A 22,197-nucleotide genomic window follows, 5' to 3' on the forward strand; every position below is an offset into this window, starting at 1 on the left:
TGAAGAGCGGGAACCTGAAAACAGTGATCTGGAAATCTGCTTGCTGTGAGAGGTATACAGAAGAAGTGGGGAGCACTACACTGAGACAGAGGCTGACACGGGAGTATAACGGAGTCCAGGTGAACAAGTGTGGGCAAGGATCACAACTCACTGTGACGATCCGATGACGACTACAGGCGGCCTAGAATACACACAATGGTACAGTGACAAAATCTGCCACTCAGTTTTAATCATCTACAGGAATTCTTTCAAGTAACCCATTTTTTACTAGGAGCTATTCATCCTATTTCTGAGTCATCAACCACAGTCTAATGACCTCAATGAGAGCAGATGCAGAAAGCCACATGGTCCTTCAGCAACCTGAAGTCACCACTACCAGTTTTCCTTATATTCAAAATACTAAATATTTTTGGACATAGCCATTATGGTGAGGTCCTTAATTCTGGTTGATTCCCACCTTAACGTTTCTCCTTTGCTGCTTCATAAGGTATACCTTCATCATACAGTTGACTAGAACTCTGACCCTAATTAAGGCCAGAGGAAAACAGAGCAAGGACAGGAGAGACAGGTGAGCTTCCGCAAATGCCACGCAGCAGCACCTGACCTCTCGGAGGCACAGCAGCCGCAGAGGCAGCGAAGGCGAATCAGGTCGCCTTTTGCACTATAATTGTGTTTCAGATTATGGAGACACTTAACAGTTTTCCTTGGTCAGAAAAAAATAATTAAGTTAATTGGTTTATTTTTTGAAGATTTATTTCCCCTGAAATTTGAGTAACCTTTTCTATTTTAAGTGTTTATAGAGAATTTAACCTTTGTTATCTTGCTTAAGCCTCTTAATTACTCCATAAGGTATATAAGACAGCTGTTATCTCTTTCACTGGCTGCACTTTAGGGCAAAATTAAACAAAAGATAGGAACTATGTAAATAAAGCACTGGAATACTTCTTACACTCAGCCATCCAAAGAAAGTGAGGAAACAGGGTTTGCTGTAGTCACACCTGAAGATTCAAATAATAATAAATAAAAACTTGGAAACAACACATTCCTCTTCGAATGAAAAATATTTCACTTCTGAAGTAATTTGCAAAGACTCTACTTCCTAAGTGGAAACTTATAAAGCAATCTAAAAACCTCATTTTAAAGTAGGCATGAGACAAACTGGGGAAAAGCAAGGGGATTCTCGAAAAACATCTACTTCAGCTTCATTGATTACGTGAAAGCCTTTGTGTGGATCACAACAAACTGTGGAAAATTCTTAAAGAGATGGTAATACTAGACCACCTTACCTGTCTCCTGAGAAACCTGTATGCAGGTCAAAAAAGTAACAGTAGGATGGGACATGGAACAACAAATTGGTTCAAAACTGAGAAAGGAGTTTATCAAGGCTGTATACTGTCACCCTGCTTATTCAACTTATATGCAGACTGCGTCATGTGAAATGCCGGGCTGGATGAAGCAAAAGCTAGAATCAAGATTGCCAGGTGATATCAACCACCTCAGATATGCAACTGATACCATTCTAGTGGTAGAAAGCAAAGAGGAACTAAATAGCCTCCTAATGAAGGTGAAACAGGAGACTGAAAAAGCTGGCTTAAAACTTAACATTCATAAAATTACGATCATGGCATCTGGTCCCATCGTTTAAGGGCAAAGAGATGGGGAAAAAATGGAAGCTGTGACAGATTTTATTTACTTGGGCTCCAAAATCACTGGGGACAGTGACTGAAGCCATGAAATTAAAAGGTCCTTGTTCCTTGGAAGAAAAGCAATGACAAACCTAGATTGCATATTAAAAAGCAGAGACATCACTGTGATGACAAAGTTCCATATAATCAAGGCTATGGTTTTTCCAGTAGTCATGTATGGTTCAGTTTAGTTGTGTCCAACTCTCTGCGACACCATGGCTTCCCTGTCCATCACCAACTCCTGGAGCTTCCTCAAACTCATGTCCATTGAGTCAGTGATGCCATCCAACCATCTCATCCTCTGTCGTCCCCTTCTCCTCCTGCCCTCAATCTTTACTAGCATCAGGGTCTTGTCCAATGAGTCGGTTCTTCGCATCAGTGGAGGTTCAGCTTCAGCATCTGTCCTTCCAACAAATATTCAAGAGTGATTTCCTTTAGGATGGACTGGTTTGATCACCTTGCAGTCCAAGGAACTCTCAAGAGTCTCCTCCAACACTACAGTTCAAAAGCATCAATTTTTCCATGCTCAGCTTTCTTAAAGGTCCAACTCTCACATCCATACATACTGGAAAAACCATAACTTTGACTAGATGGACCTTTGTTGGCAAAGTAATGTCTCTGCTTTTTAATATGCTGTCTAGGTTTGTCATAGCTTTTCTTCCAAGGAGCAAGTGTCTTTTGATTTCATGGCTATAGTCACTGTCATGTACAGAGCTGGACCATAAATAAGGGCTACTGCTGAAGAACTGCAGTGTTGGAGAAGACTGTTGAGAGTCCCTTGGACAGCAAGGAGGTCAAATCAGTGAACCCTAAAGGAAATGAACCCTGAATATTCATTGGAAAGACTGATGCTGAAGCTGAAGCTCCAACAGTGTGGCCACCTGATGCAAGAGTCGACTCACTGGAAAAGACTCTGATGCTATAAGAAATTGAAGGTAAAGGAGAAGAGGGCAACAGGATGAGATGGTTGGATGGCATCACTGACACAATGGACACTAGTTGAGCAAACTCTAGGAGATGGTGAAGGACAGGGAAGTCTAGCATGCTGTGGTCCACGGGGTCGCAAAGAGTTGGACACAACTTAGTGACTGAACAACAATAAATTCACTCTGCTTAAGCAAGCTGATTATGCACAGTCATTTTGGGTTTGGGCTCTTCCATTTTGGATTTGGCTGCTATTCTGAGGTGTTTTATGGATAGTAAGAATCACACCATATCCAATAACGAACCCATAAATTAGTAACATAAAATTACTAATAGAAACAAAAGTGAAAAGTAGCGGAAAAAAATGATAAATGCTGGAAAGCACTATAAGAACCCAGGAGTTATTTTCTTCAAAGAGCAGACAGATCTTACTATAAGTCACAGATGACAGCTGTGTGCTGTGACCTAATGCTGTCAGTTGCTCAGCTGTGCCCGACTCTTTGTGATCCCAGGAACTGTAGCCTGCCAGGCCCCTCTGTCCATGCAATTTTCCAGACAAGAATACAGAGTAGGCTAACATTTCCTACTGCAGGGAATCTTCCCACCGCAGTGATCGAACCTGCACCTCTTGCATCTGCTGCACTGGCAGGTGGATTCTCTACCACTAGCAGCACCTGGGAAGCCCCAAGGGCCTGGATGAATGTTTAAACTGTACATATGGAGAAGAATCTTGAGAGTGCCTTTAACTGCAAGGAGATCAAAACAGTCAATCCTAAAGGAAATCAGTCTTGAATATTCACTGGAAGGACAGATGCTGAAGCTGAAACTCTGATACTTTGGCCACCTGACGCGAAGAACTGACTCACTGGGAAAGACCCTGATGCTGGGAAAGACTGAAGGCAGGAGATGAAGGGGAAGACAGAAGATGAGATGATTGGATGGCATCACGGACTCAATGGACATGAGTTTAAGCAAGCTCCGTGAATTGGTGATGGACAGGGAAACCTGGCGTGATGCAGCCCATGGGTTTGCAAAGAGTCAGACACAAGTGAGTGACTGAATGAACTGTAGTATCAACAGGAGCACCTGGAAGGGAACAGATCTGCTCAGGTTGCCAAGGAATTCCCTATGACACCTGATGAGTTTATCAAGGAAGGGAGGCACCAACTTCCATCCCAGTCCAGTGGTTAGGACTCTGTGCTTCCACTGCAGAGGGAACAGGTTCCATTCCTGGTGTGGGAACTAAGATCCTGCATGCCACATGGAGCACACAAAAACAAAACAAACAAACAAACAAAAAACAGAAAAGGGAAGAAACGTGTCTGCTTCACAGGCTGCTCTCCACACACACTGAACTGATTTATTTTGAAGAAAGTACCACTGACATTCCACCAAGGAAGACAAAAACAGTAATACCTTAAGCAAGATCATCACTCTATTTAGTAGGATATGCCCAAGAACTGCACACAGAAAACACTGAAATGACTGAGACTTAGGAAGTTGACTCAGGTATTGTCTTTTCAAATTTGGGTTTCCCTGGTGGCTCAGCAGTAAAGAATCTGCCAGCAATGCAGCAGACCTGGGTTAGATCCCTGGGTCAGGAAGATCCCCTGGAGAAGGGAACAAGAATCCACTCCAGTATTCCTGACTGGAGAATTCCATGGACAGAGGAGCCTATTGGGCTACAGTTCATGGGGTCACAAAGAGTCAGACAAAATCTAGGTGCTTCTATATCGCTTTAAAATTGTGATTTAAAATTACCCATAATCTACTACTACAGGACACCACCATTATTATCCCTATGTAGGTTTCACTATGAATGGAATTTTTCCTTTCATATTTGCTATTCAATTTTATATCCTATTATTTTTATGAAATATCCCACCAAATTTTTTTATTTTATAGTTCTTGAAATTCTAAAATAAAATTTTATTCATTACATAAATGTTTACTGAAACACTATCTCCTGGATAGCTTTTACCTAACAAATAGTTTGCCCTCGAGAAAACTGGTGGTTGGGGGTGGGGTTGGAGGAGTGGGGAAAGGAGCCGGAAACATAAAACTAAGCAATTAAAACAAACTGACACTAAGGACTTTCCAGAAACACAGCGCAAGAGTGCTGAACTAAGTCTGGGTTGGTGATGAACAGGGGAGGGAAGGCTGTGGGGTATTAATACACAATTTGAGACTCAAAGGATAAGTAAGAGTAAAGAGAAAGAATGAAGTTGGTTCTGAAAAAAAGAACATGTTCAAAAATTTAGAATCAAGAGTATGAAATAAATAATGAAGCTGGTAAGGTAATAACAGTTTGCAAGTCATGCTCAAGCAATTGGACGTACTGGTTGGAATAATTAGAAGTCATTCAAGTGTTTTAACCTAAGGATAGTCATGATTAGGTTTCTATTTTAGAAGCATCACTTTAGCTTCAGTAAGGAGAATATTTGGAAAAATACAGCATAAAGATTAAGAGGCAATTATAGGTTCCTAATCCAGGCAACACATAATGATGTCTGAATTGAGGTAATTCCAGTGGGGATGGAGAGTTAAGAATAGAAGTGAGAGATGGTGAGAGGATAAAACCAACCATGTGTGTGTCAGGCGGTACTGAATGGTTCCCCACTGCTCAGCATGAACCTTCTGTTTCATAAGGAACACTGTTATAAACTGCTCTCCTGATTGGGGATTATTTCTTTTGGATAAATACCACGAAGATGAATTGCATTTATTTACTCCCCACTTCATCCCAGAAGATGCACACATCTTCCTAAACAGTGTCCTAAACAGGCTTTTCCAATGTACACGGTCACACAAAGGAATGGGAGAGGGAACTCTACTGCAACTTAAGGGAGTACCAGAGATCTAGCCCAGGAGAGAAAGCAGAAAAGATAACAGTCATATGCTACCAAGAGGCAGAAACAGAAGCTGGTGATAAAGCAGATGGGAAGGAGGCAGTCTGGAGGTGAGCAGAGGTGAGATGAAGGACATCTGGCTTCCAGGCAACCAATGCCACCCACACAGAGAGCACAGTGGAGCAACCCCCGTGTGAGGAGGACGGGGAGTGGTGTGACTTTAGGCTTGGACGTGCGATGTGTGAGATGCCTATACGCCATCCACAGGGAGGGGCTGGAACACTGGTGGTCCGGAGTTGAAGATCAAAAGCATAATAAAAAATGATCACCATGACAGTGGTCCTCGGAGACACGGTTGCTGATGAGACTGCCCAAGAAGAACACATTGGAGAGATCACTCTGTAAAGTATTCACTTTTAGTGAGAGCATGACATTTCTAAAAACAACTATCGAGTGATCAAAAAGCTAACTAGGAAACTAATTAGTTCTGTCCTATTCTCATGTACAGGACTAAATCTAAACCTTTCTGGTTTTGAGCCTGGTAAATAGCAGTTTCTCAACTTAAGTTTGTGAAATGAATTGCTTTTGACAGCCATTGAGTTTTTTAATATAAAAAAATTATAACAAGTATGTTGTAATTCCATGGATGCTAAATTCAATAATCAAGGAATTTTATTTAAACAGAGCATATTGTCATCCTTACAGAATTCATAAAACAGTATCACAAAGTAAGTGAATTCACGAATCTGCTAACTTACTTGGAGATACTATATTCGATAAAGATGTTTAATAAAAAAACTGATGCCATGTCAGTTTAATGGTGTAACTTGTAGAAAACAATTCAATTTATATTTGATTTTAATACACTTAAATGATTTTAATGCATATTAAAGATTATTTTTTCCACAAAGGCATTAAAAATTAAGAGAATAAGAAACAAAACACACCCACTTAAATAATCCTGCAATATAAATACAGGCTTCAGAGAAATTCCCATAAAGGAGAAATCTTGTTAAAAAGTATCACTTTTGAAATTAAATTTTCAAAATTCAGTTACCAAAAATACAGCAGGCAATTCAAGCCATAAAATGAGCTACGAAGTAAATTTATCTGAAACAATCTTAATACTAAAATGCTCATCTGCATGACTAATATACTTCTTAAACCTCACAATGATAGCTACCTCAATTTTACTTACAAATATTGTAACACTAAAACATTTGAAATGTTGTTAAGAAAAATTGAGTATAAGGATCAAAAAAATAAGAGCAAGTAAATAAAACACAGGGTGCTAGGCTTTCTTAACATTTTTGCCAATTCAATTTCAGTGTACATTAGTACAGAGTGAATGGATTATAAATGCTTCACCTATATAAAAGGAACATGATGCTACTTACCAACCATCAGAAGGGCATGCAAACAAATTAAAGGGATGTATGAAAATAATTGAACTAAAGAAGACACACTGAGACATTACTCACCTATTTTTCTATTAAATAATTTAAATTCTTTAATAAAATATACTTTACATTAGCTTTAGAGATCTGTGTAAAATATCATACATTTAATAGGGATATTTAACAGATAAAAAACTAAAGTGCATTATCCCAGTCAGTGAGCGGCATATTTAATTGTGGAATAAAAACATTAATATTTAAAAATAAATGGGTTCAAACGTGTAAAATGTTACATAGGAGATTCAACAGGCAAATTCTGAGGGATGCATGGAATTAGAGATTAAAATGGAAGGACTTTCTATATAAACTGCAAAAATATTTCTTAGACAGTAAACATACATTGCCCTATTACTTTAAGCCTAGAATCCCTTGTTTTAAAAGTTACAAGCTATCTAAACAGTCAACTCCCACAGAATCTGTACTTAGAAAAGCTATCCCTCAACAAATCCTTCTAAGAACAAAAAGGAGGGTGGTTCTTCAGTGTTTATTTATGAGACCTTGTACATAAGACACATTTTATTATCATCACCTAGAAGCTTCATTAAAAGTAAAGCTTCAAGTCTGAGGAAAAGTCCCTCTGTTTAAAGAGCCTGACCCCACTGCCAGACAACATTAAGGCTGGACGGGGAGTAGAGAGAGCTCAATGATAGTGACTGAAGTTTTAAAATCTACACTTTGTCATACTTTCTTAATTTAATCTGTTTGTATGGACTGTATGACCTGCCTCCTGAGAAATCTGTATGCACGTCAAGAAGCAACAGTTAGAACTGGATACGGAACAACAGATTGGTTCCAAATTGGGAAAGGAGTACGTCAAGGCTGTATATTGTCACCTTGCTTATTTAACTTATATGCAGAGTACATCATGAGACACGCTGGAGAGCTGGATAAAGCACAAGCTGGAATCAAGATTGCCAGGAGAAATATCAATAACTTCAGATATGCAGATCAACACCACACTTAGAGAAGAAAGCAAAGAACTATTAAAGAGCCTCTTGATGAAAGTGAAAGAGGAGTAAAAAGTAAAAAGTTGGTTTAAAACCCCCATGCAAAAAACTAAGATCATGGCATCTGGTCGCATCACTTCATTCATGGCAAATAGATGGGGAAACAGTGGAAAACAATGACAGACTTCATTTTTTTGGGCTCCAAAATCACTGCAGATGGTTACTGCAGCCATGAGATTAAAAGAGGCTTACTCACTGGAAGAAAAGTTATGAGCAACCTAGACAGCACATTAAGTACCAGAGACATTACTTTGTCAACAAAGGTCTGTCTAGTCAAAGCTATGGTTTTTCCAGTAGTCATGTATGGATGTGACAGTTGGACTATAAAGAAAGCTGAGTGCTGAAGAACTGATGCTTTTAAAACCGTGGTGTTGGAAAAGACTCTGCAGAGTCCCTTGGACTGCAAGGAGATCCAACCAGTCCATCCTAAAGGAGATCAGTCCTGGGTGTTCATTGGAAGGACTGATGCTGAAGCTGAAACTCCAATACTTTGGCCACCTGATGAGAAGAACTGACTCACTGGAAAAGACCCTGAAGCTGGGAAAGACTGAGGGCAGGTGGAGAAGGGTACGATAAGAGGATGAGATGGTTGGATGGCATCACGGACTCAATGGACATGAGTTTGAGCAAGCTCCGCGAGCTGGTGATGGACAGGGAGGCCTGGCATGTTGCAGTTCATGGGGTCGCAAAGAGTTGGACACAACTGAGCAACTGAACTGATACTGCTATCTATCCAAAGATACAGCACTTTAATTATTTGTGAAGACTAGCTGGAACAATGTTCCTGTAGCTGGTCTAATGCAGAATAAACAAACAGCACAGCTAACATTGTGGGTGGGGCATACAGGGAAACTGATGTAAAATTCTATTAAAATGTACTCAGTAGTTCCACTCTGCAAAAAAAAAAAAAAAAAAAAAAAAAAAATCAGCACATTTCAATTCCTGAAAGAACTTTTCTCTCACCATGTTTATCAAGAAGTATACACCAACTCCCATCAGAGAACCTTACACTTAGCCTGTATCATGTCACGGCACTCTGATTCCAGGATTTCTAGGACTTCAATGATGGTCTTTGTATTCGAAGTTTAAATGAGATTTTTCAGGAAGTCTTAGTTATCGTTGGGTCTAGTTTAATTAAGGTTTAACAACAATCTCAGAAACACAAAGTCAGATTCAGATGACTACTTTGCTATATTAATACAATTTATACCTTTAGTAAAGATTAAACTATAAAATTCATTTATTATACTTTAAAAAGATTTATTTTATACTTTCTCATCTGAATTGAACAATCTTTATGTGTAACTTGCATCTACAATTTCAGGCCACGAAGGTTATTTAGCAGCAACCAATTTTTCCCTTTCCTTACAAAACTATAATCTTGTGGCTTGAAAATGTTAACAGACGTCCCCTAACCACCCAGAAGAACTTATAAATAAGTCTCACATTTTAAAATTTTAAATATCTAAATTTCACTGAATGTTTTTTCTGGAGAGCAGATATAAAGCACCAAATGCAAAAACTATCACTATTACTGATACCTTGAGGATGAATGAGGTTATACAAGCTTAGAGTAATATTCATCACCTGAGGCGTTTAAGGCAGTATCTCCTCACTAAAAAGTCATCACACTATAACCCAGATCTGTGAGAGACAGGGAAAGACAAAGCTCTCTCTGCAAGTTATTTACATGCAACCCAAATAATCCTATTTACGAGTATGAGTACCTCATCTGTTTTCCGAAAAGCTTTAAATGTTCATCTTTGTGAGACAAATATGACAAGTGTAAAGATACCTCTTTATTGTATGCTCTAGGCAAAAAATTAATCTTATATTAATGTTTATTAAAACAAAACACTTAATAGCATTACTTGAAGATATATTTAACTTAGGAAGACAAACTTATGTTTACAATTATCACATTTTTCCCCAGAGATCTGGAACAAAATATCTTCCCTTCAATTTGCTTACTGTACTGTATTTAGTGAAAATACAAGCCTTAATAATCGGATCATGCTCATGGCAGCATGGATCAGCTTATTCTCATGAAGAATATAAGAAGCTATCAGCCTTCTACACAGTCCTGCCTATATAAGAGGAAGCAAGGGCTGGTTCCTTTCAAACCTGTAATTTATGAGTCTATTCAAACCCGCCAAATTGTTTTACGTAAACGCCTCTCACATTTAAAAATTCCCATGGCAACTCATTTAGTTTGGCAGAGAGGAAGACCCAAATGCAATCCTTTTATCCTGCAGCTAAACCATGACAATGGCAATTCTGCTCTGACACTCTGAAGAGACTGCTAATTGCTGCACTCTGGGTCCCGAGACAGATCTCCCTCAGATTAACACAGCTGTGCAAGGCAGCGAGCTGCAGCAACACCCTCCATGCATGAGACGCTCTCCCCCGTTACAGCTCCATCAAGGGGCCAGTGCATGACAGCTGGATCTTTTAATCCTTCTTTCCCAATAACATGAGGAGGAGGCCAACGACACCACAGATTCAATTATTGATCCTTTGGTCACGAACTAAATTCAGGGCCATCAGTTCATTAACAATTCAGTTTAAAACTTGCACTCCAAGAACAGACTGTGCTATCTCCAAAGTCATCACCTCTCTAGAATTTTATTTAGTTTTATTCATCTTTTAGTGCTACATGTGAGCTTTTGGTTTTGTTGATTTTCTCTATTTGTTCCTTTTCTGTTTCACTGATTTCTGCTTTTTCATTTTCTTTCCACTTGATTTGTTTTCAACTTGATTTTCACAGCTTCTTAAAGGTGGACTATTAGTGACTTACGACCTTTCTTTTATACTTTTTGAGACCTTTTATTTATGCTAAAAATATTTTCTCTGAATAATGCTTTAACTGCATCCCAAATATAATATTATGTGGTATTTTTATTATCATTCACTTCACAGTATCTCCTATTTTTTCTCATGATTTCTTCTTTGACCTATGAGTTATTTCCGATGTTTCCCAATATTTGGAACTTTTAAATTTATCCTATTGGGACTGACTGGTAACTGAATTCTGTTTCCAAAAAATGCTTTCTGTTAAGATTTTATTCTCTCTGAATTAGTTAGACGACATTTTTTTAATATTCCATCATATTGTCTGTATCGGTGAATATCCCTTTTACACTTAAAAAAAGCACATGTATTCTGCGGTAGTTTATGTGTTTTATAAATATCATTTAGATGAAGTGAGTGAAAGTTGCTCAGTCATGTCAGACTCTTTGTGACTCCATGGACTGTATAGTCCATGGAATTCTCCAGGCCAGAATACTGGAGTGGGTAGCCTCTCCCTTCTCCAGGGGATCTTCCCAACCCAGGGATTGAATCCAGGTCTTCCACATTGCAGGCAAAGTCTTTACCAGCTGAGCCACAAGGGAAGCCCAAGAATACTGGAGTGGGTAGCCTATCCCTTCTTCAGGGGATCTTCCCGACCCGGGAATCGAACTGGGGTCTCCTGCACTGCAGGTGGATTCTTTACCAACTGAGCTATCAGGGAAGCCCCATTTAGATGAAGGTGGTAGATAATGTTCAGGTCTTCTTTCCCATTTTTCCCCTGAATTACTGAAAGGTGTGTAAAGATCTCCATTCATTGTAATAATGTGTGTGTATACTAGCATGTTCTCCTTGAAGGCACTGAAACGGCAGTTTTGACATGTGCACATGTGTGCATGTATAGCTCACACAACCTATATGAACAGAGTAGACCTTTTAAGAGTATTATGACCAACTTCATGATAAAAAATTTATTAACTCAGATGACAAAGACAAATTCCTTGAAAAATACAAGAACAGGGAAATAAACTAAGTTCAATACTTATTAATATGAATGAAATGGGATTTGTAATGAAAAGTCTTTCCACAAAACCAAAAGAAAAACACAAGTCACAGATTAGAATATTTGTTCAATAAAGGATTCATTTTCAACACACAAAGAATTGCTTTAACACTAAAAAAAAAAAAAGTCAAGAAGAATGATAAAAAGATTTAAAGATACTTCATTAAAGAAGATATATGAATTATCAAGAAGCACATTAAAAGATGCTCCATATCATTTGTATTCACAGAAACAAAAGTTAAAACTACAAGTGAAAGGAGAAACAACCTGTAGCTTATGTATTCAATGGCATGCTAATTATCAATAAAAAGGAACAACCCACTGATACATGCAACAGTATGGATGAAACTCAAAAAAGCCAAGCTGCATGAAAGTATAAAGAAAGGAAATCTAGAAAAAGCAAACTAATTTAATAGAGGCAAATTCATACAGCCAGAGAGTAGAATGGTGGTTGTCAGGGGCTAGGGAAGAGGTGACGTCCATCAAACGGCACAAACTCTCAGTTATGAGATGAGTAAATTCTGGGGATTTAAGGCACATCACTTCATGGGAAATAGATGGGGAAACAGTGGAAACAGTGTCAGACTTTATTTTATTGGGCTCCAAAATCACTGCAGATGGTGACTGCAGCCATGAAATTAAAAGACATTTACTCCTCGGAAGGAAAGTTATGACCAACCTAGATAGCATATTAAAAAGCAGAGACATTACTTTGACATTAAAGGTCCATCTAGTCAAGGCTATGGTTTTTCCAGTGGTCATGTACGGATGTGAGAGTTGGACTGTGAAGAAAGCTGAGCACCGAAGAATTGATGCTTTTGAGCTGTGGTGTTGGAGAAGACTCTTGAGAGTCCCTTGGACTGCAAGGAGATCCAACCAGTCCATCCTAAAGGAGACCAGTCCTGGGTGTTCACTGGAAGGACTGATGCTGGAGCTGAAACTCCCAATACTTTGGCCTGATAGGAAGAGTTGACTCACTGGAACAGACACTGATGCTGGGAGGGACTGGGGGCAGGAGGAGAAGGGTACGATAGAGGATGAGATGGTTGGATGGCATCACCAGCTCGATGGACATGGGTTTGGGTAAACTCCGGGAGTTGGTGATGGACAGGGAGGTCTGGCGTGCTGCGATTCATGGGGTCGCAAAGAGTCGGACACGACTGAGTGACTGAACTGAACTGAACTGACAGTGGTTACATTTAATTAATACACTGAACACCTGAAATTTGCTAAGAGTGGATCATACACAAAAAAACAATGAGTATATATGATGATGGAAGCTAACTTGATTGTGATGGTAATTTGTTAATCTGAATTGATGGCAAAAGGGCTAAGAGAAAACTTTTTGGGGTAATGGAAACCTTGACTGTAGTAGTGGTTGTAAATATATACAGTTGTCAAGGGTCAAACTGTACATTTAAAATTAATGAGTTTTTATTTGTGTAAAAAAAGAAAAGTTCCTGAAGAAGAGCCTTTTTTCATGTCTTCAAAATGACTATGCTTCAGAGTTAACAAGACTGCTCTTATGTATTTAAATCAGACTCATGAGTTTACATATTATTCCTCGAACAGATATCTCTATAACACTAGATGGTGAATATACTCTCAGAAAAAAAATTTTGATGGTCAATTAAATCTAGAAAATGGTTTCTACCAGATTCACAATACTTATATTTAAGGCTTTCTTTTATCCACAATACCTATGAAAAGTATCTTATGAAATATAGTTAGGGAATTGCCACTGTCCTAAACATTAAACATCTTGCTTTAAGTAACTTTCTATACCCCTAATGCTCTAAAATACAGTCGACCTGGAATAAATATTTGTTAATCTGAATAGAATACTAGAAGAGCTACGCTTGAATAAACTGGCATCTTAAATTTACCAGATTCAAAACTGAGTTCCAAGTAATCTCTTCAAAGTTTATTCCTAACACACCCTTCATCAGAGTATCAGCAATTATATCCATCTGGTTGTTCAGGCTAAAAATCTTGGTATCATCCCTGACGCCTTGGTTTCTAACATCCCATAGATGCTGCTGCTGCTAAGTCGCTTCAGTCGTGTCCGACTCTGTGCGACCCCATAGACGGCAGCCCACCAGGCTCCCCCGTCCCTGGGATTCTCCAGGCAAGAACACTGGAGTGGGTTGCCATTTCCTTCTCCAATGCATGAAAGTGGAAAGTGAAAGTGAAGTCGCTCAGTCGTGTCCGACTCTTCGTGACCCCATGGACTGCAACCTACCAGGCTCCTCCGTCCATGGGATTTTCCAGGCAAGAGTACTGGAGTTGGGTGCCATTGCCTTCTCCCATAGATGATCCATTAGCAAATCCTGCCAGTTTCACTTTAAAAATATGTTTAGAAATGAGACCATGACTTACTTCTGTGGCTACACTGACCCAACCCATCATCACCTCTCATCTGAATTAATGCAAGAGTCCAGGAATTGGCAAACTTTTTCTATAATAAACCAGACAGTAAATGGCTTTTCTGGGCATATGGTCTCCGTGGCAGTTACTCAACTCACCACTGGAGCTCAGATGCAGCCAGACAATATGTAAACGAAGAAGCATAAGCATGGCTGTGCTTCAATAAAACTTGTTAGACAATGCAATTTGAATTTCATATAGTTTTCACATTTCATGAAGTATTATTCTTCTTCAAATATTCTTCTGATTTTTTTCCCGCTGGTCATCAAAACATGTAAAAACCATGCTAAGCTCATGGGCTATTCAAACACTGGTTTTGGCCTACGGGCCTTAATTTGTGAACTCCTACGAAAGCTTCCTTTCTTTTATCTTGTGTGGTTTATTTTGTTTTAAATAGAGCAGACCAGTAACCCTTACTGAATATTAATCAGATCACGTCACTCCCTTCTCTGTAAGCACTCGATGGTTTCACCCATTCTAGTGCTTAGACGCTCAGTCGTGTCTGACTCTTTGCAACTCTATGGACTGTAGCCCACCAGGCTCCTCTGTCCATGGGATTCTCCAGCCAAGGAGACTCGAGTGGGTTGCCATGCCCTCCTCCAGGGCATCTTCCCAACCCAGGTTTCCAGCACTGCAGGCAGATTCTTTACCATTTAAGCCACCAGGGAAGCCCAGCCACTCTAGACTAAAAGTCAAAGTTCTTAAAATGGTTGCCAAGGCTCTGAACAATAATTAATCAGTTGTCATAATAAATGCTTGAGGATACTGAGATCAAATTTAATTAGAAGTAGGTTTAGATATTCTGTTAAAAAAGAAATGGAAATTTAGTCTAGGGCCTTACTACCCTGAACGCGCCCAATTTTGTTTGATCTCAGAGGCTAAGCAGGGTTGGGCCTGGTTAGTACTTGAATGGGAGAAATGGACATTTATAGCACATTACAGAATCAGTGCAGTGAGAATAAAGGAAATGAAAACATCTGATGACAGAAAATGAGTAAATTAATTTAATACACAAGCTCTCTGTAAGGATCAAATCTATGTTAAAGTGATTTGAACATATAAAGACAAGAGATCATAATTTCCCAAAATACTGTGTATTTGTAAGCACATTAGGTAAATGCTAGGCAAAACTGTAAGTTCAGCCAAGAAATTTAATAGCCTCATTTTGAAAGGCTCACAGGAAAAGTGTGACAATTATTATGTGAATAAAAACACAAGCACTAAAATGTCATCTGAGGCGTTTTCTCAGTTTAAACTGTTTAAGCCAGCTCAACACGCATATCTAAAAGACTAAGTTTTACATATATAAAATCAGCAATCAATCTATTAAAATACCATTTGTCTAATTACAAAACAGTATTTTATCAAAGCGTTAAATTAGTAACTTTATCAGAGAAGCTTAAAGAAACAAACATTTAAAGCATACAGTAGCAGACCGCAACATGGCCTAGTAACAAGAATGGTAACAATGTCCTATCTTAACTATTTAGCTAAAATTAATCATCTGCATTGTAAAACTCGGTCAGAATCATAAAAACTATAGTTTTTCTTTACCCAACTAATTTTTAGAACTAAGCAGCTACATAAAAACACAAATCACAAATAAGAATCACAAGTTCCTAACAATTTCAAGTGACTAATTTTCTTACAGGAGGTACTTAAAATAAGAAGGCTATCATTATATCCTCCTATGAAACCTCTGCTTAATGTTCTACCTATATACTTAGTAAAATCCTAAAATTAATTATTTCACAAACATTTTCCTTCTCTGACTTTTAAAGCTTTCACAACTACCTATACTCTGTTTACAATTAAGAGCCACTTCTTCAGCGTACAGCAAGGAGTCTCAAAGAAGGTAACTCACTGGCTACCCTGCTTCCAGAGGAGTGATGTGTCCAATCACTGATTATCTTTATACAATTTACTCAAACAAATAAAATCACTCTTACTAATTTCTGAGAATGAACTGAGTGGGTTAAGACTCAAAGTGAAAAGAGAGATTATTTTAACTGGGTTGGCAAGAACACATCTGTAAGAAATACACTGGAGGCAGATTGACATCAGCAGTCCTTTTCTGCCAAGGATGACCTAAGTCGCCAAAGATGAGCAAAATCAGGGCTCTGCTCAATAGTCCTCATCTGTCAATGAAGATGATTTGATTTCCACAAAATGCTACACTGTATTTATAAAAGTATACTGAAGATCTCAAGAATCTAAAGGAGGTATAGTTCAGATTTATGGAAATGAGACTGAAACTAATTAACTGTACCTATGATAAAAAGAACATCTTCAGTAGATACTTCATAGTAACACAGGAAGACTTGCCAGGCTAGTTACACTACATGTAACTGAAGAAATGACTTTTCTCTAGTTACATAAGGTTTATTTTGTGATTGAAGAAACAAAAGAGACTAAAATAATCATTGAAATCAAAGAAACATTTGAAATAAAAACAATGGTATTATCCAAGGTAAACAAGTTTGTCAGGTAAAGTACTACAACTCTACAGATGAAGTGTGATCATCTCAAAACCCCTATTACAATACTTTTGCAGTGAAATTAGAAAATGCTAAGGCTTGTCTGAGTTTCTGTGCTTGCTGGGAGAAGGGGGCAGGATTGGGTGGTGGGAAGGAACTTACTGTAAGGTTGTTCTGAAACCCCGATTTGAATTTAAAAGGTTTGAACTCTGAACAGTAAGTTATGTGTGGTGTTAGGTAAACTGACAGAAACACATTCAAATCATCAAAATTAGAAAAATTAGAATCAAGTCACAAGGAATGTAGGTACAAGGATACTGAAACTTTTCAGGCAAGAACACTGGAGTGAGTTGCCATTTCCTACTCTAGGGGATCTTCCTGACCTGACCCAGGGATGGAATCTGGGTCTCTTGCGTCTCCTGCATTGATAAGTCAGTTCTTTACCACTATGCCACCTGGGAAGCCCATGGAATCCACAGGCAACACAAATAATGCACTCCTACTAACACAGATCACCCAACAGAAGTATTAACTCGTACAGACTTTGTGTACACTCATCACTTGTTTGCAGTGAGAAACTGATCTAAAAGAGAGACAAAGCTTTCACCAACCCTACTTGATGATGGACCTACATTTTTACCCTGTAACAATGATACAAAGGTAATCACACTTTCGAAAAAGAGGCCACTGATTCGGTTTGCTCCCCTCGCATTTCCTTCACAAAAAAATAAACAGGGAGCAGACTTTCCCATTTAAGAAATGGAGCAGTGTCTGTCTGTCTCTTATTCTATAGCAAATGATTTATAAATTAATATTTTGTGCTTAAATAAAATCTTAAACAAATAATAACCTATTCTTCATTAACATAAACATTATACTAATTAAAAAATTAACCGAAAAAGATCTTGGGCCTAAACCTAAGATCTGGAAATTGTTACTTACTGCAGGTACCAGTAACTTCTTCACTTCCTCAACGGCTCTCTTCAGTTTGATCTCTGCTCTGTTTTGAGCATCTTCCACAGTGATCAGTACATGTAAATCTTCATTGAGATGCTCCCAATTAGGCTTGCCTCGATTTTGCTCCTCCTAAAAAATTTACAAAGCACATTATTACAGGTTTTTCTTTTTAAAGAGACAGCACATCTTCCTATCCATAATAATGACCTGTTGCAATCATTAAGCTATGCTTGCACTGTTTTGCTATGAGTAAATAAAAGGTCACTGAGGTAAATTTAAACAAGTCACCTGTCAAGGCCATGTGGCTAGTAACCTGCCAAAATAGGAACTGAATCAACATTTTCATTCTCGAATTCAGCAGTTTTCCCATTTTGTTGCAACTGCTTTTAGTAACATTGGCTAAATTCAAGAATAGGAAAAGCATTTTGCCAACAGATATTATTGTGTAGACAAAATGCCATTTGTTTTAAGCATTTCAAGTAGTGATGATGGAACCATTTCATTATAAAAATAATCACAACAAGGAATAAATGTAACAATCATTTTAACTGTAGTTCTATGAGACCTTCCTTTAGCAATGGTGAACTGTAGGGTCCCTTTCTAACCATACCATCATAAACACCAGTTTTAGCAGAGAACATCTACATTTCATTTCCCTGGTGTCTTCAAATGACCCAGTGATCCCCAGGTGGAAAACACTGTCAAGCTACAGGAAAGACTGGCCATGCTTCCCTTTCACCTAAAATATAATCATTTCAGAACTGCTTCTTGCTTTAAGCTTTGAGATAATATACAAATATATTTATAAGTATTTCATAAATATAATTTTAATAATTAAAAACAACATAAACACAAATATCAAAATGCTATAAATAAATGCATATGGTTCAGTGCAAGGTACCACATATAAACAATGAACAATACCTTTTTTTTGAACTTTCATCTTTAGGTATTCTATTTATTGAATTGTGAATACTATTTACTGAATTCTTCCAATCAAAGAATAACAAACATGCATTAAAAACAAACAAACAAACAAAACCCCCAGTTTTCTACCACAGCTCACATGTTTGCAGAGGCCATGCCAGGGCAAGGAAATATATGGAACTCAGACAATACGGATAGAAATGAGTTCTTAAAGTTTGCACTTCTCTGTATTTTCTACTAATATCATTAAGTGTGAAAACGCACCCAAGTGTTGTGAGGGGAACTGGGAAACCAAACAAAGCACAGCAGCCTGTGGCCGGCCACCCACGTGCCCCCAAGGAGTGAACTCAGAGACAGCACAGCACGCTCACCAGGTACTGAAGCTTCAAGGGAAACAGCAGGAGTTGATGTCTGTCAGACACCATGCAACCTTCGAGCTTAAAATATTTGTCTTTATCAATATTAGGTCATGCTATATTCCTTTTGATGATGAGTCAAGGAACTGGGAACCTCACGGTTATCTGTATGCCAAGTATACAGCATGTAGACATATCTCTACTATAACAACAAAAAGCAATTTTAAAATCCAGATTTTTATTTTTATGTTGAGAAACACTGACAATACTGTCTCATTGAAATTTATATCTGATCAATTTTTTCTATAAAAACTTAAATAAAACTTTTTATAGAAGTTTTTATAGAAGTGATCACTTCTTATAGAAGTGATAAAGTTCTGTGTGTTTATGTTTTAATGAACCTAAAAGTATCTTCACATCCATACAAATAAGGAATGTCTGCTTTGGGCCAAGATAAAGTAACATCAACAAGATTCACTCTCATGCCTAAAAACAACCAAAGAGGAAGAGAACAGTGAGGCTGAGGATGGGAAGCCAATGCAGGAAGACCCACGATCGTCCAGGCTTCCTGGCCTGCGAAGCTCAAGGCTGCAGCCCTGGGAAGGGTGCCAGGCCACCCCACTGAGTGGAGAAGACTAACCTTCGAGACTCGGGAGGGCACAGCAGCCAGAGCTCACCTAACCCTGTACTGGAAAAAAGAGCTGCACAGTGAGAGTGGAGGGTCTCCCTAGTGACACAGACGGTAGAGAGTCTGCCTGCAATGCGGGAGACCTGGCTTCCATTCTTGGGTGGGTAGATGCCCTGAAGAAGGGAATGGCTACCCACTCCAGTATACTGGGCCTGGAGAATTCCACAGACAGAGGAGCCTGGCAGGCTAAAGTCCTGGGGTTGCAAAGAGTCAGACATGACTGAGCGACTTTCACTTCACTTCACTTCGAGAGTGGAGATCTGCACAAGTATTCAACTGAACACTGCTCAGCTTATTTGGGAGGAGATACCAGTGGCCAGAGAAAGAACCAATCAAACAATTCAAGGTAGAAAACTTTATGATACACAAGACACTGGGACAGGTACACAGAGGGCGTGCCTCAGGAGTGGAGAACAGGCAGCAGACTGGGCAGTACCAGGCCAGGAGTGCCTAGGTAAGTCTTCAAGACAAGACCTACAAGGATCAAACTGTTTCCAATTTAACTAAGTCCCAGAACAAAGCCCAAGAATAACTTATAGGAATATAGAATATCCACCCAACAAAGTAAAATTCACACTGTGTGCGCTTAGTCACTTAGTTGTGTCCAATTCTCTTGTGACTTCATCGACTGTAGCCCACCGGGCTCCTCTGTCCGTGGGATTCTCCAGGCAAGGACATTGGGTGGATTGCTATTTCCTTCTCCAGGGGATTTTCCTGACCCAGAGATTGAAACTGCATCTGCTGTGGCTCCTGCATTGGCAGGCAAATTCTTTACCAATGAGCCACATGGGAAACCCTAAAATTCATACTATCTGGCATCTTATCAGAAATTAACAGGCAAAGGAAGAGAAAAAGGAAACATATAAGAAGAAAAATCAGTCAAAACCTAGGACTGACATAATGCTATAAGTAGTAGACAGAGACACTAAAAAAGCATATGTATGTGTATATTATTAATGTATACAGATACTAATACAAGGACAACCCAGGAACATTTATAATCCAAAATATTTTAGAAAGGCCTAAGAATGAAAAGTACACTTGGTAAATGATACTCTTAACAAATTCAACAATTTAAGCACCAGTTAAAACTACAAAAATAAAAGAAAGTTATACTTATCCTAATGTTTGCTTACAGTTTCTAAAACACTAAGAGAAAAAACGTGAAATTAATGTAGTTGTGTACTTTCACTCCTTCCTAAAATTCTTCTGAAACACTGCAGAGTTTTAAATGCACGAACTAACTTATAAGAAAGAAGAAAATGGGAAAGGAAACCATTGGGAAGCTATACTAGAAAGCAGATGGCTAAGTAGTCAGGGTCTTAGCTGACCCAGGCAAGGAGAAATCCACTTACACTCTCAAACCTCCATAAAGGCTCAGGAAGTGGTGTAGGGGAGTGGTGTAAGGGTGGAGCTAAGACTGGAAAACTGGCTAACTTCTCACCAAGGAACAGCTCAATCTCCACATCCCCATTCCTTGAATAGCTGGCAATCAGTACTTCCTAATTTTTTGCTGCAGGCTACAAATGTTTCCCTAAAGAGTTCCATATTCTGGAACTGGGTTTTGAAGGGCTGGTGACAGGACCCTTCAAAACACTGCAGGCTGAGGTACCTAGTCTTGGCTCTCACTCTATCTCCAGCCCGCACACTGGGGGGCCAGAGACCAGAAGACTTCTCTGCAAAGTACGGCCAACCCAACTACAGAAACTACCTGAAGAAAGCAGTCACTGGACAAGGAGAAGAAAAACTCAAAAGTCCTCAAAGTTAAGAAAAGACACTGCATCCTGGAAACAAGTAAAAAATGCTACTAAAGGAATTCAAAACATAAAAAGGAATTCTTGAAACTTAAATATGACAGTAGAAACAAGCAAAAAAAAACATGACAGAGGTGCTTGAAGATAAAAATTGAATTTTCTTTCCAAGTAAAGACAGAGGTGGAAAATGGCTGAAAATAACATAAAGATTAGGGAACTAATACAAGAGGTCAGAACAACGAATGGCTGATGTCTCACCATGAAAAAAGAAAAAGGAAGCAGAAGAGAGAAAAATCATCAACATAATACATATTTTAAAACAAAACTGATAACAGTTTCCAAATGTAAAAGGCCCAATAACTTCTCATCACAATGAAAAAGTAAGATCAAAACAAAACAAAAATCAACTAGGGATAAGGTGAGCACAAAATGCAGCAATAGAGAATGAATACCAAAAGAATCTCTTTAAACAGTAGGAAGTGACTGTGAACAGTGATGGCTGTTAGAAAGCATAGAAGGTATTTTCTATACCAGGCTTTATAGAATTGCATACTTTTAATCCATGAGTGTATTAAACTCATTTTTAAAGAGGCTTTAAGATCATTCTATGCAGAAGCCACCTTTATACAATTGAAATCCACTCTAACTCAGCAAGAGTGAAGTAAATTCTGTCAACAGTGAATTTGAGCCAAGCCATTATTCAATACAAATATAATTTCTCCCTGTATTCTTTTGTTTCTCAAACAGATAAGAAAGGCAATCTGGGATTGGCAAGTCAATAAAACATATCCATAAAGGTTCTCTTTTACTATAGACAAACAAGAGAGACAGTAAAATTA

General features: G+C 38.6%; 1 protein-coding gene across 7 annotated transcripts in view; it reads right to left on the reverse strand.

The window, feature by feature from the left end:
* QKI (QKI, KH domain containing RNA binding) overlaps positions 1 to 22,197 on the reverse strand; it is a 144,986-nt gene that overhangs the window by 21,000 nt on the left and 101,789 nt on the right. For all 7 annotated transcript variants that reach the window (XR_010662451.1, XM_065931010.1, XM_065931007.1 and 4 more), the window contains exon 4: positions 17,619 to 17,762. Coding sequence is in view for 6 of the 7 variants with exons in the window: in XM_065931010.1 (XP_065787082.1) it covers positions 17,619 to 17,762 (144 nt within the window). In the remaining variant the exon portion in view is untranslated. The remainder of the gene's footprint in view (positions 1 to 17,618; positions 17,763 to 22,197) is intronic.

This window comes from Muntiacus reevesi, chromosome 3 (genome assembly GCF_963930625.1).
Source record: "Muntiacus reevesi chromosome 3, mMunRee1.1, whole genome shotgun sequence".
Classification (NCBI taxonomy): domain Eukaryota; kingdom Metazoa; phylum Chordata; class Mammalia; order Artiodactyla; family Cervidae; genus Muntiacus; species Muntiacus reevesi.